At 38.7% G+C, this 18,956-nt stretch overlaps 1 protein-coding gene and 1 long non-coding RNA gene across 2 annotated transcripts in view; one reads left to right on the plus strand and one right to left on the minus strand.

Moving 5' to 3' along the window:
* Positions 1-18,956, plus strand: part of dnah9l (dynein, axonemal, heavy polypeptide 9 like) — a 124,111-nt gene that overhangs the window by 74,018 nt on the left and 31,137 nt on the right. The window contains exons 54-66 of the mRNA XM_057857690.1: positions 85-246; positions 331-414; positions 2,215-2,324; positions 4,741-4,903; positions 6,703-6,826; positions 6,905-7,047; positions 7,381-7,542; positions 8,593-8,652; positions 8,727-8,900; positions 9,048-9,194; positions 9,251-9,364; positions 9,429-9,572; positions 9,689-9,871. Coding sequence (XP_057713673.1) covers positions 85-246; positions 331-414; positions 2,215-2,324; positions 4,741-4,903; positions 6,703-6,826; positions 6,905-7,047; positions 7,381-7,542; positions 8,593-8,652; positions 8,727-8,900; positions 9,048-9,194; positions 9,251-9,364; positions 9,429-9,572; positions 9,689-9,871 — 1,770 coding nt within the window. The remainder of the gene's footprint in view (positions 1-84; positions 247-330; positions 415-2,214; positions 2,325-4,740; positions 4,904-6,702; positions 6,827-6,904; positions 7,048-7,380; positions 7,543-8,592; positions 8,653-8,726; positions 8,901-9,047; positions 9,195-9,250; positions 9,365-9,428; positions 9,573-9,688; positions 9,872-18,956) is intronic.
* LOC130930026 (uncharacterized) lies at positions 17,336-18,445 on the minus strand. Its single transcript, XR_009066979.1, has 2 exons — positions 17,935-18,445; positions 17,336-17,828 (listed from the first exon to the last, which is right to left on the minus strand). It is a non-coding gene; the product is annotated as an uncharacterized LOC130930026 (long non-coding RNA).

Below are 18,956 nucleotides of genomic sequence, written 5' to 3' on the forward strand. Positions count from 1 at the left end.
TGTTGCATCGCCACAACCCAACTATATACATGTAAATAATTGTTGCAAATGCATTAATATTTGACAATGCATCTATGAATACAGGGCATTTTGTTTGCCCAACCTGAGTGTATCCGATACCCCATGGACCTGGTTCACCTTTGGCTCCATGAAAGCTCCAGGGTGTACTCTGACAAATTAATGGAAGAGAAAGATGTAGAGCTCTTCAACAAAATCCTGCTGGACACCGGCAAGAGATACTTTGAGGTTTAAGATACACTCCAGTTCATATTTTATAACCAAACACTATGCTTTTTTATCATTCTACCTCAAAATTTTTGTTTGCTTTAGGGAATAGATGAGTCCATTTTCATCCACCAGCCTTTGGCGTATTGTCATTTTGCTCAAGGTGTGGGAGAGCCTCGCTATCACCTGGTAAGACACGTGTTCTAGCCATTTATTGTCTGTCAGGCAGGATGCGGTTAATTGATTTGGACTTTCATTTATTTATACAGGAGACAATTTCAAGCTGCTGTCATATCTAATCAGGCTGAATTTCGTAGCAAGAATGCACATTCATTAACAACATAATTACCTTTCCTCACCCTTTCATCATCAGAAATGACTGTTGTCACCATACTAAAATTTTCAACTCAATATCGATACTCAGAAGAGTACTCGATACCATTTTTGATACTACATAAGTAAAAAAGCCAAAATAAAAATTTTATTTTTTTAACCAACTCATTGTTTGTTCATGTTCGAAAAACGTCCTCCAGTTGCCCCATAATCATCAGAAAGTGAACCAACAGAAAGTGACCCAAAATTGACATTGAGTGACCAATAAACAGCAAGTGACCCAGAAATGCCCTAAAATCAACACTAATCCAATTCAAGAAGTGGCCCCAGAATGCCTCAAAATGTATCGGAAGTGACCGAAAATCATTTGTTTCTTGTAACTTCCCAGTCAAAATGAATTGGAAGTCGAGCGCTGCCAATGGCATCCAATTTATTAACAAGGAAAAAACAAAAATATCCATCATTACCGTCGTGAACAGTGCAAGATCATATTTGCCCCTTGACAACAAATCTGTTGTGACTTCTGGTAGTGCAAAAAAGAAAATAAATGAGTATTGATTAGGGCTGTCAAAATTATCGCATTAATGGACGGTAATTAATTTTCTAAATTACGTTAAAATATTTAACGCATATAACACATGCGCAGAACGACCCACTCACGCATTGCCGCGAACAGACTACAATGGCACCGTTTCATTTCTATTGAGAGCTAAGAGGCACAGACAAGCAGGTGGAGTGGATTCAGGTATTTATTGGAACCGCGCTACGTGTTGGTATAAGCTTTGGCATCTTTTCCACAACAATTATAACTACAGATGCGAGTGATGTGGGGTAGAATGACAGGAGATGATCTTTTTCTTAACACCCTGTATAGCTAACAACGCAGAGAAGATACACCATTTGCAGCCACCACTGACAGTCATGGTTACTCAACTTCCCATCATGCATTTGGGCAGTTAAGAACAGTTATGTCGCTACAGTATCATTTAGTGAAAGCACAACAAAAATAATTTCCTATCTCCCAAAAAATAATAATAATAATGTTCACAAAAAGAAAAGTGCTCAATGCAAAAAGAAATGGCATTCCCAATCAAAATAGCTATGCAAAATAATACTCAGTCATTGTCAAACTCTATTCTAACATTTCGTTTAGCTCAACAAATACACTAGATGGCAATATTTAGTCACAATATACAAACTATCAAAATTACTATAACTTGTACTCACATTTATCTTTTAAGAATTACAAGTCTATCTATCTGTGGATCCCTTTCACAGAAAGAATGTTTATAATGTTAATGCCATCTTGTCGATTTATTGTTATAATAAACAAATACAGTACTTATGTACAGTATGTTGAATGTATACATCCGTCTTGTCTTATCTTTCCATACCAATAATAATTTACAGAAAAATATGGCATATTTTAGAGATGGTTTGAATTGCGATTAATTACGATTAATTAATTTTTAAGCTGTGATTAACTCGATTAAAAATTTTAATCGTTTGACAGCCCTAGTATTGATACTTTTGCAATCAGATATCGTATATGGATAAAACATTTAGGTATGAATACTTTTTTAATATTTTTGACAACCCTATAAAAAATTAAACTGATGTATTGTAATGCACTTAACAAGTTTGTTTATTGCTTAGGCATCAGATTGGGAGAAACTCCAGAAGGTGCTTGTTGATGCTTTGGAGCATTATAACGAGTTGCATGCTGTTATGGACCTGGTGCTTTTTGAAGAAGCGATCCAGCATGTGTAAGACAAGACCATATACTGATTTTGATTTCATTTTAATGTAACTGGATTGACTTTGCTAGGAACATCGCCCTTACCAACATGGCTGCCTTGAGGCCATCATGGACTTCATAATGTATTGACGCGACACGGGGCCCAGGGCCGATTCATAGGGGTCTTTCTCCGTCAAAGCTGACCGAGTGGAAACACAGACAGAGCTTTTTGCGTTGAAATTTCTTGTGAATAAATGCTTAAATCCCTGAATTCTTTGTAGATATGGACGTAAAACAGTCTAAATTATTGGTTATTGGTTAAAAGCAAAAAAAAAATGTGCAGGTAGCATTTATTTTACGTAAATATTGCAAACTATGAGGGTAGTCAGTAAGGAGATTAGCAGCCGCCATATGTAAACAAAGAGCTTTTTCCGTTGAAAATTCTTGTGAATAAATGCTTAAATCCCTGAATTATTTGTAGCTGGGGTGGCCAACCCTGGTCCTTGAGAGCTGACATCCAGCTTGTTTTCCATGTCTCCCTCCTTTAACACACCTGAATCAAATGATCAGCTCATCAGCAAGCTCTGCAGTTGCCTGATAACAATCCTGATAATTTGATTCAGGTGTGTTGGAGGAGGGAGACATGGAAAACAAGCTGGATTGCGGCTATAGAGGATAATATGGACGTAAAACAGTCTTTATTCTTGGTTAAAAGCATAAAAGAAAAAAAAAAAAAAAACGGGCAGTTAGCATTTATTTTACGTAAATATGTCGAATGTGCTGCTAGTTAAGTCACTGTGCCCCCCCCCCCTTAGTACAACAAAGAGCTTTTTCCGTTGAAAATTATTGTGAATAAATGCTTAAATCATGAATTCTTTATAGACATGGACGTAAAATGGTCCCGATTCTTGGTTAAAAGAACAACAACAACAAAAATGGGCAGTTAGCATTTATTTTACGTAAATATGTCGAATGTGCTGCTAGTTAAGTCACTGTAGCGGCCCCCTTAGTGCAAGAAAGAGCTTTTTGCGTTGAAAATTCTTGTGAAAACATGCTTAAATCCCTGAATTGCTTATATATATGGAGGTAAAAGAGTCTTGTTCCTTGTTTAAAAGCAAACAAAACATGCTGGTAGCATTTATTTCACGTTAATATTGTGAAGTACAGTATAATGCCAAAGCTGTAGCGACTAATTTCTCCCATTCATTTTTTTCACAACGTTTCAAACAGCATGCATAGTATGAAAAATCTAATTTTTATCTTGAATGCTCGAACAAATCACTCCTGAGACAATCCTTCCTGTTTGTATGCAGTACAGCTTTCGTACTTATTCAACATAAATTTTACATTGGGTAGCTTCATATGTCGCTGCGGCCGACTGAATAACTGAAACGGACTGTGGGATGGCCCCCTACTTGAAGGCGTGGCGCACTGAAAGTGGAATCTGACCCGTCAATATCATTATGAAGTTTACGAGGCCATTTTGGTAGAGGGCTTCAAAGTTTTTTTTTTTCATGCTTGTGACGTCAATTGAAATGAGTTTATCACTGTTAGACGTCCAATCCATTTGAAGTAGGAGGTTTGGCAGAGAATTAACGTTTGTTTATTCTCTGCCAAACCTCCCACTTCAAATGGATTGGACGTCTAGCACTACCAATGGCAGGTAATGAGCCAGCCGTACTAGCATTTATTTTACATTCGAGTATGCAATAATTTAGTATTAAGAGAAAAAAATATAATTTTTTTTTCAAAAAATTGATGCAGTATTACAAATACCACACAGCCAGCTATCGAAATCAGTATCGGGAACCCCAAAAAATGTTTCTTTTTTTTTTTTTTTTTTTTTCCATTATATTTTCCAAGATTATTATACTTTTCATCCTGTTCTTCTATATTTTCAGTACAGCTTCATCTCTATGAAGTGTTACTGCACTATAACCTATTACGTGACCATATTGGGCCAAAATGATGACGCAAAAATCATCGAATTCAGACCTGAACAACACAACAAAATATGACCCTTCTAAAGTGGAGAAAAACATTGTTACCTCTGATTGGTATCATGGAGTCATGAGGTTATTGTTGCGACATGTCATTAGTGAAACTGAGACAGCCATTGTTAGCATCTCTGGCAAAAATGAAGTCAATATGTAGAATAAAGAGGGAAAATGTAACGACTCTATTGTAGCCTAAAGTAGCGAAGTAAGAGTAGTGTTTCATCTTTACAAATCTACACAAGTGAAAGTAAAAAGTATTGCGTGGTAAAACTACTGTAACAAGTACATTTTTCTGAAAAAGTTACATGAGTAAATGTAACGTGTTACTAACCACCACTACTTGTAAACAGCTCTTTATATCACGGGCTGAACCTACAGAGCATACTGTATGTTGCTCATGTCAATAGACTGGTCGTTTATCGTTGTGAATGTGTTCATTTCGTGCAGGTGCCGAATCAGTCGCATCCTGGAAGCTCCGTACGGTAACGCCCTACTGGTGGGCGTTGGAGGCAGCGGGAAGCAAAGCCTATGTCGGCTAGCTGCCTTTCTCAGCATGATGGAAGTCTTCCAGATCTCGCTGCGTAAAGGCTACGGATTTAATGATCTCAAGGTAACAGACGCACAAGTTCTCAGGACACATTCACTCATTGTATAGTAATCAGTGGTGGTTAGAGAAGCCAAAAATTTTACACGAGTAACATTAACTTTACTTCAAAATAATATTGCTCAAGTAAAAGTAAAAGATGATATCAAAAAAATCTACACAAGTACAAGGAGAAAAAATATTAAGTGAAAAAGAAAACTGGCTCATTTTATCTCATCACAGCATCATCTATATGAACTATTATTATACTGTACTGCAACCTACTAATACCTACTACTACTTACTGTATCAACCAGAGAAATGTACTGTAAAGAAACATCAAAGTCCAAAGAGCATGAATGCCCTTTAGTGGACAAATTTTTCATATTTCCTACCAAAAATAAATAAATAAATAAAACAATCACGTCACTGGTTTTCTGTGGTCTATCGGTGCTACATAAAAACTGATGGAACTCTGCCTTTTCAATTACCGTAATTTTCGGACTATAATCCGCTACTTTTTAAATTCATTTTGATACCCTGGCTTATAGTCCAGTATTTGTTGATTTATTAGGGTTAATAGTTAACACTTTATTTTGACAGCGGTGTCATAAGACTGTCATAAGACCATGATATTTATGACATGATACTATCATGGGCATTGATGAATGCTTATGATAGATGTCATGAGTGTCATCCGGAAAATTATGTCCCTAACTCCATTTATGTCCAGCTTGGATATTTTACATCCATTAAAAAGGGAAATAATTTGCCAGATGACACTAAATGACATCTGTTATAAGCATTAATTAATGCTCATCACAGTCTCATGTCATAATTATGATTGTCTAATGACAGTCTTATGGCAGCACTGTCAAATAAAGTGTTACCAAATACCATAACTAGCAATTTATGAACCAACTGAACAAATAATTAGCACAAAACATTAATTTTGATTGATATTTACATCTTTAGCGCTGCAATGTATGCTAGGAGGAATGTTGGACAACGACAGTGTTGACAGCAGGTGGCAGCAGAGGTTGACTGTCTCCCCCAAGGGAGCAGTGATGGCCAAATGAAGCTTCTTGAAGCAATGAAGCTTTGCAGCCAATTCTTTCAAAGCTTCATGGTAGTTCATATTTGGTCTTATGAAAGTCGTATGATCCCGCTGTCAAATAAAGTGTTACCAGTTAATATCTTTTGGTGTAAATATCCCATAATTCAGTGATGACGGCTGCGGTTATAGTCCGGTGTGGCGTATCTATGAACAGATGCCATTTTCGTGCCAAATTAGGTGCGTGGCGGCTTATAGTCAGGTGCGCTTATGGTGTGAAAATTATTATATTATAATATTATAATATTGACAGCATGTAAAAAAAATTAATTCCCTACGGTGCTTTAAAGACGCCACATGATCACAGGACTTCCGACTGCAAGCTTGTGTGTGGTCACGTGATTGTATTGTTACATCTGATTGGTGTAATAAAGTCATGTGATTATTTTCTTGTTGGTGAAACTGGGAGAGCTACTTTGGGCTCTGGCAAAGACAAAGTCAAATCTGGTATGTAGAATAAAGAGGAAAAATGCAACGACTAGTGTAGCCCAAAGTAGCAGAGTAAGAGTAGCGTTTATCTTTACAAATCTACTCAAGTAAAATTTTTTAAAAAATATGCCGTGGTAAAACTACGCTTGGATGTACATTTTTCCCAAGTTTTTCAAACAAATAGAGTGTTAACACGTTGCTACCCACCTCTGGTAGTAATGCCACTGTGTCACCATTAGCAAGGAGTGGCCCTTACATATTTCTGAATTCGTTCATTTTCCAGAGTGACATTGCAGCATTGTACATGAAGGTTGGCGTGAAGAACATTGGCACAGTGTTTCTTTATACGGATGCTCAGGTTCCGGATGAAAGCTTCCTGGTGCTTATCAATGATATGCTTGCTTCAGGTTAGTTTTTCTCTCTGGCAAAGTGGTATCAGCATTTCAAATTAAATATTATAATGATTTAACGTGAGTGTATTTCAGGAGACATTCCAGATCTATTTAGTGATGAAGAAGTGGACACAATCATGACATCAATGCGAATAGAACTGAGAGGTTTGGGACTCATCGATTCCAGAGACAACTGCTGGAGCTTCTTTATTGAGAGGATTCGCAGGCAACTCAAGGTCCGCAGTAATTCGTATTAGTAGTGAAAGGTCTTTTTTATTTTTTTAATTGAGCAATTAGTCACTGATTTAAATTATTTGTAGTACCGTATTAGAATTACATCCTAGGTGAATTTTTTTAACTGTTATTACTTCTAAACAACCACCAGCAGATGGCAGCAATGTACGATTTTCATATGGTGTCAGCCCAGTTTTTTTTTTGTGCACATTAGGTTTCGACGTAGAAGATGTAGAATGTATGTTTTTTTCTGGTGTAAGAGTCTACTCTTTCATTTTGGTGTGCATTAAACAGGCATTTAAAAAGTCCATATCTGTTGTGTTTCCATAATCCAGGTTGTATTGTGTTTTTCCCCCGTGGGCTTCACACTGCGGACACGGGCACGGAAATTTCCGGCTCTGGTGAACTGCACGGCCATCGATTGGTTCCACCCCTGGCCTCAGCTTGCTTTGCAGTCTGTCAGCACTACTTTCATAGAGAAGATACCTGGACTCGAGGTCATTATGGTGTCAACTGTTAGTAAATAAGGCTAGGTTCATACCGCAGATCTTAATGTACAATTCCGATTTTTGTCATATACATTTTTTTTGGGCATGCCTGTTCAGACTGCCGCTGTCCATTGAGCCTCTTCACGTATTATACATGCACACTCGGGTGGGGGGCCCTGGTGCCGGGATTGGCGATGGGGCAGCGTAGGGTCAGTTGCCAACGGGCTTACACTCACAAGGGATTCACACGATTGCTGGTTTCTAGGTCACAGAGCTCATTTGTGTACACTCCACCCCTCCCAATCACTACACTTATACAGGCAGTTTGCCCTGACTCTCAGCCGTGTAAACAATATTGAAATATTGCTCATTTGGAGCACAAGTTCCCATGCCCCCCCCCCCCCCCCCCCCCATTTTGACTGTTGTCGAGCCCGCCTCTTCCCTATAAGCTGTGATCAAGCTATGCACTAACGCTAATGCATAGCTTCATCGCTAACATACAGTAGCACCCTGTCTCTCTCGCACTTTTGCTGATGTAATTGTTGCGTGAATTGCGTGAAAGTTTTGGGGGACTTGACAGTTCAGACCACAGCCACATTCTGGAAAATGTGGCCCAGATCGGATTTTAACCACATACGAAATGATGTGGATCGGATTTGAAATGTTTCATTTTTATGTGCCCTGTCCCATTCAAACCATACTGTAAGTTAATGCCTTACTCGTGTCGGAAAAACACGAAAAAATCAAATTTGGTACATTAAGATCTGCAGAAGGAACCAAACCTAAATCTAGTACATATTTTGCAGCATAGGCATGTAACGTTATTTCTCAGTACTCCCCGATACCGACTTCATTTTAGTGCTGTACTGGGACCCATTCTAGTAACACAACTTTAAAGAAATCGTTTTTTTTTTTTTTTTTTTTTTTAATTGAATCACAACCCGTGTATCTAGATACATATTGTCATATTGTCAAAATCATATTTGTATCTCAACAATATATGACAAAAGCGCTATGTGAGACCAAATCTTGAATCTTAAGGTAATTTATCGTTTGCAGCCTAATGTGAGGACGTCTATCAGCGAGTTCATCTCCTACGCCCATACCAGTGTCAACGAGGTAACCTTATGGCTGAGCACCACAGGAGATCTTCACTCCCGATGCCTTCCTTGTGTCCTCATGTCTGTTCACAGGTGAGTGACAAGTACCAACAGAATGAGAAGCACTTCAACTACATCACGCCAAAGAGTTTCCTGGAGTTCATTAAGCTTTACTGCAACCTGTTGGGGAAGAAACGAACTGAGCTCAGTCAGAAGACGGAAAGATTAGAGAACGGCCTGCAGAAGTTGCAGAGCACCGCCTCTCAGGTCAGCAATAGTGGTTGTAATCTTGCGCCAGAATTTGTTAAACTCTGTATTGAACTCATTGGCTGCCCTTGAACAAACGTTCATTTCCTCCCAGTCTAAATGGATTGGACATTTTCTTTCTTCTATTTCCTTCACTTCCTTTTCTAGGTGGAAGAACTTAAAGCCAAGCTCGCGGCGCAAGAAGTAGAGCTCTGCCAGAGGAACACCGACATCGAAGCTCTCATTTCTAAAATCGGACAACAGACCGACAAACTTAATCAAGAGAGAGCCGTGGCTGACGCCGAGGAGCAAAAGGTTAAGCATAAGCAGCATCTTATTTGTGATTCTTACGAGTTCTAATGTCTTTTCAGGTGGAGGCAATTCAAGCTGAGGTTAGCAAACAGCAGCGAGAGACAGAAGAGGACCTAGCCAAGGCTGAACCTGCGCTCCAGGCGGCCAACGCAGCTCTCAATACACTCAACAGGGTAACGTGAAGTCATGAAAAGGACATCTCTAGGACATTCTGAACCAAGATTTGCATTCGTACAGTTGAATTTGACCGAACTGAGGACGTTCCCGAACCCTCCGGCCATTGTCACCAATGTCACAGCTGCAGTTGTGGTGCTACTGGCGCCGCAGGGCAAAATCCCCAAAGATCGCAGCTGGAAGGCTTCCAAGGTTGTCATGAGCAAGGTTAGGCTTTCAAAAAGTAATATTTACAAAATAAATGCTTACAAGACGTGAAAAGCAAGAGCAATATCCACCCAAGGATTGAACTGAATCAAATATCGACCTGTTTTTTGATCCAGGTGGACGATTTCCTGCAGGCTCTGGTCAACTTTGATAAAGAGCACATCCCAGAGGCCACAGTGAAGGTTGTGAGAGACGACTACCTCAGCGACCCCGAGTTCAACCCGGAGTTTGTTCATCACAAATCTTCGGCTGCTGCCGGGCTCTGTGCTTGGGTGATCAATATGATCAGATTCCATGAGGTGTGATTACTGTCTTAACCACTGATAAATTAATTCAAATGATAATTTCAAGGCATGGGTGTAAATTATGTGTAAACTTGATTGCGAAAAAAAATTGAACATGTGCAGTCCTGTGTAATTTAGCGTTTCTTAAATGTTTTCCTCTTTAATTCTTGTGCTGCCACGGATAGATTTTTGTGAGTATATTTTAAATATTTTTCAATTAAATGGATGCTTTATTTTCATACCACAAGAACATTCACATACAGTGATGAACATAAGTATTTGAACACCCTGAGATTTTGCAAGTTCTCCAACTTAGAAATGATGGGTGGGTTGGAAATTTTCATGGTAGGTGCTTGTCCACTGTGATAGACAATCAAAAAAAATCCTGAGATCACAGTGTATGATTTTTTAACAATTTATTTGTATTATTCTGCTGCAAATTCGTATTTAAACACCTGAGAAAATCAATTTTAATATTTGGTATAATAGCCTTTGATTGCAATCACAGAGATCAAATGTTTCCTGTAACTTTTCACCAGGTTTGCAGACTGCAGCAGGGATTTTGCACCACTGCTCCACACAGATCTTTAGATCAATCAGGCTGTCACTGAGAAACACGGAGTTTGAGCTTCCGGTCAGGTCCGGTTTGAGCTTTAGGTCAGGAGACTGGATAGGCCCCTCCAGAACCTTGACATGCTTTTTACGGAGCCACTTGGTAATTCTGGATGTCTGCTTCGGGCCATTGTCAGGCTGGAAGGCCCAGTCAAGACCCATTTTCAATGATCTAACTGAGGGAAGGAGGTTAATCCCCAAAATCTCACGATGCATGGCCCTGGTCATCCTCTCCTTAATACAGCGCAGTTGTCAAGTCTCATGTGCAGAAACATCCCCCCACCCAAAGCATGATGCTACCACCCCCATGCTTCAGAGAAGGGGTGGTGTTCTTGGGATGGCATTCATCATTCTTCTTCCTTCAAACACTATGAGTGGAATTAAGACCAAAATGATCCTCTGGATCATCCAAATGCTCATTGGCAAACTTAAAACGGGCTAGGAAATGTGCTGGTTTAAGAATGGGAACTTTCCGTTTCATTCACGATTTTAAACCATGTCTTAGTGTATTACCAACAGTAACCTTGGAAATGGTGGTCCCAGCTCCTTTCAAGTCGTTGACCAACTCTTCCCTTGCAGTTCTTGGCTGTTTCCTCACCATTCTTAGGATCATTGAGACACTGCAAGGTAGATCTTGCATGGAGCCCCAGTCAGAGGGAGTTTGACAGTCAAGTTAGGCTTCTTCCATTTTCTAATAACTGCTCCAACAGTGGATTTTATTAGAGGTGTGCATCAACACTGCCCTCACGATTCGATTCGATTACGATTCGGAGGGCCACAATTCGATTCGATTTGATTCAATTTGATTCGATTCAGAGGGTCACGATTCGATTCGGTTCGATTTGGCAATGCATTGCGATGCATTAAAGCCTGGGATGCATTAAAATTCTAAAGCAAAGCATATTTTTCGTGAATCATGAGCCAACACAAGCGGACAGACATTAAACAACTTTTTATTGGCTCTTGTGTCACTCCTGGTTGAAGTCAAATGAAAATAGTATACTTTCATATATATTAAAAAAAAAAAAAATCAGATCACAGCATTTAATTAGTGCTTTGAATGAGACCAGGGCTTTCTCTCTTTTTTTTTTTTTTTTACACACAGTAGCAGCCTTTCACACAGTGCAACATCTGAACTCCTGTGCAAAATCAGTAATAACAGTCACTGTATTTTAGTCACAACGACCAGTAAATATTCAAGAAAACGACAAAGAAAATATTGTAGTGCAGCAGCATCTTTATCGCAATATTAATCCAGGGATCAGTTCAGTTGCAAACAAAACATCAACTAAATTGCAATGTAGAACAAAAGTAAAATGTAGGCCTAGCCTATCTTATATCTATAATCTATCTCGCTCCCCCTTTCTCCGTTTCAGCCATTGTTATGTTATGTCCTATCTCTCTGCTCTCTCGATTACAACTGCGCTTGTCTGTGACGTTACTCCGGTGAGGAAGCGGATTTGGGTTCCTCGTCCCCCCTGCATAGAGGTTAGATCTTGTGCCCGAACCCGACCCGACCCGACCCGAAATGTTAAGCATTCACGTTTCGGTGGGTCGGGTCGGGCCGCCGCGCCAGACTAATAAATTATTTAAAAAAAAAAAAAATGCGCAGAAGGCTGTGGCGCAGCCCTCTTTTTCTTCTTCTCCTCCCGTTATTTCGTTGTGTCAATGCTTTTATAATTCTCATAAAAATATGTAGACTATTTAAATATTGAGTAAACTTGTGTTTTTTTCCTGCCAACTGAGAATTCGTTACGAAAGACACTTTTATTTATGCACACAAAGGCAAATGTGATCCTTTTGAATCTTCTCCTCTGTGTGTCTGTAAAACCGTGTTTTTTGTTGTTTTTTTTTAATTAAACTTTCCCAGCGTTATTTCGTTGTGTAACTGCTTTTATAAATCTCATAAAAATATGTAGACTATTTAAATATTGAGTAAACTTGTTTTTTTTTTTCTGCCAACTGAGATTTCGTTACAAAAGACACTTTTATTTATGCACACAAAGGCAAATGTGATCCTTTCGAATCTTCTCCTCTGTGTGTCTGTAAAACCGTGTTTTTTTTTTAAATATTAAACTTTCCCAGCGTTATTTTGTTGTGTAAATGCTTTTATAAATCTCTTAAAAATATGTAGACTATTTAAATATTGAGTAAACTTGCGTTTTTTGTCTGCCAACTGAGAATTTGTTAGGAAAGACACTTTTATTTATGCACACAAAGGCAAATGTGATCCTTTCGAATCTTCTCCTCTGTGTGTCTGCAAAACCGTGTTTTTTTTTTATATTAAACTTTCCCAACGTCATTTCGTTGTGCAAATGCTTTTATAACTCTTATAAAAATATGTAGATTATTTAAACAGGCATGCAAATCTATAGTTAATTGATCTGGCCGGTCGGGTTTCAATACCAGCGGGCCGTGTCGGGTTGGGCTGGAATTTTTTAGGCCCGATCTAACCTCTATGGGCTTGCTTTGAATGTAAAGTAGCTCTCTCTACAGGTAAACATGAGAATAACAATACAAATGGGGAAACCAAATCCATTGCATCACCGGAATTGCGCAGGGAAGATTTTTGAACGTACTTATATATTTTAAAATGCGCTGAATCGATTCAGCGTGTTGCCCGCAACGAATCAAATCGTCCCTGCCCCGCATCGGGATGCATCGCCGCATCGATTATTGTTGACACCCTTAGATTTTATACCACCAAGCTGCTTGCCAATTGCCCTGTAATCCTTTCCAGCCTTGTAGAGGTCTAAAATTCCGTCTCTGGTGTCTTTGGACAGCTATTTAGTCTTGACCATGTGAGTAATCGGAGTCTTCCTGATTGTATAGGGGTGGACAGGTGTTTATATGCAGCTAACCGCCTCAAACAGGTCAAAAAGTCAGACTCACAAAGTCTACCTCAACCACACTTATTCGATGGACTTTTTAAAGGTGATTAACAGGTCTTTGAGGCTCACAATTCTAGCTAATAGGAGTTCAAATACCTATTTGCAGCAGTATAATACAAATAAGTTGTTTTAAAAAATCATACGCTGTGATTTTAGGATTTTTATCTATAGGATGTCTGTCACAGAGGACAAGCACTGAACATGAAAATTTAAAACAGGCCCATCATTTCTAAGTGGGAAAACTTGCAAAATCGCAGGGTGTACAAATACTTATTTTCCTCACCGTACCTCGATGCCATTGACAACCATATACTGTATGTAGCCACAGTCAGGGTACTTGTACTACAAGTACTTGCACTTGTGTGTACTTGTAATATAAGTGCGTGTACTTATACAAGTATGTATACCTGCATGTACCTGTATTACAAGTTTGTATACTTGTAACACAGGGGAACATGTACATGTACTAGCACTAAAAATATGTGCACCTGCTTGTACTTGTACTCCAAATATGTCTACTTGCACTAGAAGTATGTTTAATTGCATATACGTGTACTCAAAGTATGTGTACTTGTGTGTACCTGTGACTACAAGAACAGGTAATTGAGTGGAAAGTAAGGGTGGAAAGTGGGCCGGAACGGTCCAGAACGCTGTTCCAGTATAGAATTCGGGGGCGGAACGGAGCTTTGATCCCGAAAATATGACGGCAACTGTCAAATCTGTATTACCCCTTTCCCACTGAAACTAGTGGGTCAACGCGCGTTTTTCCAAGCCGATGCATCCCACTAGCAATTGGCATTTGGCACATTTCCCATTGTAGAAAAAAGCCGTATGTTTTTTTTTTTCACCCGTCTAACCCCCACCCCTCCTCAGCCGTGCGTAAGGTGAGTCACGTCACCACGCTAAGATGCGCTTCGACAAGTGCGTCCGAATTCATTCAGTTCAAGGAAGTTAACAATGCAAAGCAACATGGAAGCCTCCTTTCCGTTTGTGTTCTCTGTTTTCATGCTTTTTACTGCCCGCAAAATGGTCGAAATGCAGCAAAGGATCAACACTGTGCTTGTGCTGAGGCAACGTAGGCGACGTAAATTTTGGTTTGAAATTGAAAGGAGTCGTGTATGTCACAGAAGGAGGAGAAGAGCCTTTGTTTCATCTGTTATGGCTATTGCTAAAGCTGCTACACCGACTGTTCGCCGTATGTGGATCCGGGCTAGAGCACATGGTTTTTGTTTTTTGTTATGACGCATCACATACTAGCCTACGTCACCACGTAGATTAGGGTGTTGACTGTTGACCTGGGGTTTTGCTTTCACACTGCATGGCAATCAGAGCCGAGGTGATTTTAGCGCGGGTCGCTTGGCGGGTCGATTGACACGGGTCGAGGCGGGTCGCTGCACCTTTCCCACTGCCACCAAAAGCCGATTGTTAGCGGGTTGACACGGGTGTTTTTGGCCAGTGGGAAAGGAGTATATGTTAAAAAAAACTGCCAGGCAGTTTCCACAGATATGCGCATGCACACAGCTAACCACCCTCCCTGGCCTGGACTTTAGTTGTCCCTTCAATTGGCTAACAGACTGACGTGATCAGCATGGATAGTTAGCTCTGGTTGGTTCAAATACAAAAGCTTTCTGGAACAGCAAAAAAAGAAAGAGCTTGTTGAATTAATGCAATAAAAAGTGCAATGCAACGGAAAATTGATCAGATCTTTAAGAGAAAGGAACGAGTTGAGGAGACTTGTTTTATTTTCTCTGATGGGTAGGTTCAGCAAATCGTCCATGTTAACCCTATAATGCCTGACCCAAGAAATAATGAACAGAAAATTCAGGGGGGTTTTTTTTGGGGGGGGGGGGGGGGGGGAGCTTTATGAGGTCCTTAACCCTTGGGCGTTATTTTATCTTGACTAAATTCTTGTGATTTTGTCCAAAAAATGGCTTTTCCTTTGAAGTGTGATAACTAAGTCATTTCTGAATATTTTTTCACTTTCAGCCACTCAAAATGTTCAGTGGCGTCAGACCTATCTACACATATAAAGTTTTTTATTTTTTTTAATCTTTCAATGCCCCCTATGGACAATAATAGCAGCATTATCCGAATAGCAAAACTAACTATGCTGTATATATATAAAAAACAAAAGTCTAATTTGAATATTCCATATCACATAGTTAGAGGCTTGAATAAGTCGTTAAGTCATAACAACCGATTTTTTTATGCATGCCCAGTTTTTACACATTTGCAGTTTTCTCATTTACACTAAACTCTTGTGATTTTGTCCAAAAAATGGCTTTTCCTTTGAATTGTGATAACTAAGTCATTTCTGAATATTTTTTCACTTTCAACCACTCAAAATGTTCAGTGGCATCAGACCTATCTACACATATAAGGTTTTTTATTTTTTTATTTTTTTCAATGCCCCCTATGGACAATAATAGCAGCATTATCTGAATAGCAAAACTAACTATGCTGTATATATAAAAAAAACAAAAGTCTAATTTAAATATTCCATATCACATAGTTAAGAGGCTTGAATAAGTCGTTAAGTCATAACAACCGATTTTTTTATGCATGCCCAGTTTTTACACATTTGCAGTTTTCTCATTTACACTAAACTCTTGTGATTTTGTCCAAAAAATGGCTTTTCCTTTGAAGTGTGATAACTAAGTCATTTCTGAATATTTTTTCACTTTCAACCACTCAAAATCTTCAGTGGCATCAGACCTATCTACACATATATAGTTTTTTATTTTTTTTATTTTTCAATGCCCCCTATGGACAATAATAGTAGCATTATCCGAATAGCAAAACTAACTATGCTGTATATATATAAAAAACAAAAGTCTAATTTGAATATTCCATATCACATAGTTAGAGGCTTGAATAAGTCGTTAAGTCATAACAACCGATTTTTTTATGCATGCCCAGTTTTTACACATTTGCAGTTTTGTCATTTACACTAAACTCTTGTGATTTTGTCCAAAAAATGGCTTTTCCTTTGAAGTGTGATAACTAAGTCATTTCTGAATATTTTTTCACTTTCAACCACTCAAAATCTTCAGTGGCATCAGACCTATCTACACATATATAGTTTTTTATTTTTTTTATTTTTCAATGCCCCCTATGGACAATAATAGCAGCATTATCCGAATAGCAAAACTAACTATGCTGTATATATATAAAAAACAAAAGTCTAATTTGAATATTCCATATCACATAGTTAGAGGCTTGAATAAGTCGTTAAGTCATAACAACCAATTTTTTTATGCATGCCCAGTTTTTACACATTTGCAGTTTTCTCATTTACACTAAACTCTTGTGATTTTGTCCAAAAAATGGCTTTTGCTTTGAAGTGTGATAACTAAGTCATTTCTGAATATTTTTTCACTTTCAACCACTCAAAATCTTCAGTGGCATCAGACCTATCTACACATATATAGTTTTTTATTTTTTTTATTTTTCAATGCCCCCTATGGACAATAATAGCAGCATTATCCGAATAGCAAAACTAACTATGCTGTATATATATAAAAAACAAAAGTCTAATTTGAATATTCCATATCACATAGTTAGAGGCTTGAATAAGTCCACAAGTCGTAACAACCAATTTTTTTATGCACACCCACTTTTTACACAATTGCAGTTTTCTCATTTACATTCAACTCTTGTGATTTTGTCCAAAAAATGGCTTTTCCTTTGAAGTGTGATAACTAAGTTATTTCTGAATATTTTTTCACTTTCAACCATTCACAATGTTCAGTGGCATCAGACCTATCTAAACATATAGTTTTTTTGTTTTTTGTTTTGGCCCCCTATGGACAATAATAGCAGCATTATCCTAATAGTAAAACTAACTATGCTATATAGGCTACATATAAATCAAAATAAAATATTTTATATTACATAATTACATCATTGGATAAGTAAAAGTCGTAACAATAGATTTTTTTGTTTTAGAACAAGACTGTGACAACGTGACAATAACTGATTTGATGATAGAATTTATGTTAACAATTTTACAAAACATACATACAATATAACAGTTAACATAATAACAACATACACAATTCATGATGTGCACTTTGAGATTTGTTGTTCAAATGTAAAGTGCGTTATAAATAAAATGTATTATTATTTATTATTATGTTCGAAGCCCGAAGTGGCTTTGTGCAAAGGCCACATTGTTTGCGCTTGGACGGGGGTCCAGCTCGCTGCTCAACCAAGCCTTCGGCAGAAGGCGGTGGTTCCCGTTTTAGGACTTCTGGCCGAATTAGAGCCATGCCAAGTTCCTCAAGAAATAGTCGGCGCTTGTAGCTTTTCTTCACGTTCCACTCAGGGTAGATCTCCGTGAACAGCACAAACGAGGGTAGATCTCCGTGAACAGCACAAACGCGCTGCATGACGAAATGTCCGGCATGTGAAAAAACACACATTGGCCACCTGAGTGCGCGCCGGCGGCAGGAGTATGTGCCTCAGGCCTGCAAAGCACAAGCGCACGCAACAATAACAGCTTTGATCTTTGATCAGCTTTTACAAGACAAACCTTGATATGCAAAACATTTGCTTACTCACTCTCGTCATTACCTCGATCGCCGTCATTTTCGTCATGCGCCTCAACGTGGTCATGTCCGTGCCCCTGCCTTCTGCTCCCCGCTTTCATCTCGTTATGTTGTCAACTATTTCCTAATCCTCGTCATCAAAGCCGTCCTCCTCCGGCATCGAAAGTCCGGAAGAATTTGTTCAATGTCTTCTGGGCTCTCCAAAGAAGCGTCCGAACAAAGGTCGTCGTCGTCGGAATCAGGATTTTCTAACACCATTCGAATCGTGTCCTGCGGTGAAATACTTCTCGCCGCCATCGATCACAGTTGTGTTGGAAGAAATGCAAAATGGTGATCCTCGCGAGAACAGAGACTCCCAAAATGCCCAGAACCAATGAGAGTAAAGAAATTCAAACACCCAACCAATAAAAGTTTAAATTCAAACGACAACAATAAACACGTGGTTTTTTTGTTTAGGTTTTTTTGCATTTCCGGGAAGTACCTTTTTATTGTCTTGTGCAAACGTGCAAAATTGCAAATACGTATGCCCAAATAGACTGAAAGTGAGCTCAGACAACATTGACACCATTTTTTTTGTAAAGCCAACCGTCTTTATTGCATTAATTTTTGACCGATCTGAAGCTAGCTTCGCAAGCAAATTCATGTATTGGCCTATGGCTCCATCTAGTGACTTCTGGGTGTCAACACAAAATTTTTTTTATCTGCATGTTTTTGACTCGCCAAAGAAGCGATTGCATCAATAATCACGGAAAATGCATGATAAAACATCAGGTTTACAGCATATTAAAAATCATGATTTATAATGGGAGTCAATGAGCCAAAAAATGGCAAAATAATAAGAGTTTAGTGCAAATCTTCCCAGCCTGTTTGCAATAAGTTAGAAATTGCCGGATGGTGCCATTTCGAACTTCTACATGATTTAGTATCCTGCAGGAAATATCAGCTCCCTAGTGTATTTTTTCATATGCTTTTTTTCCTTTTAAACACAGAAAAAAACGAAAAAAGCCAAAAAATGGACAAATAACACCCAGGGGTACATAAAATTTC

The sequence above is a fragment of the Corythoichthys intestinalis genome, chromosome 14 (genome assembly GCF_030265065.1).
Source record: "Corythoichthys intestinalis isolate RoL2023-P3 chromosome 14, ASM3026506v1, whole genome shotgun sequence".
In the NCBI taxonomy this organism is placed as follows: Eukaryota; Metazoa; Chordata; class Actinopteri; order Syngnathiformes; family Syngnathidae; genus Corythoichthys; species Corythoichthys intestinalis.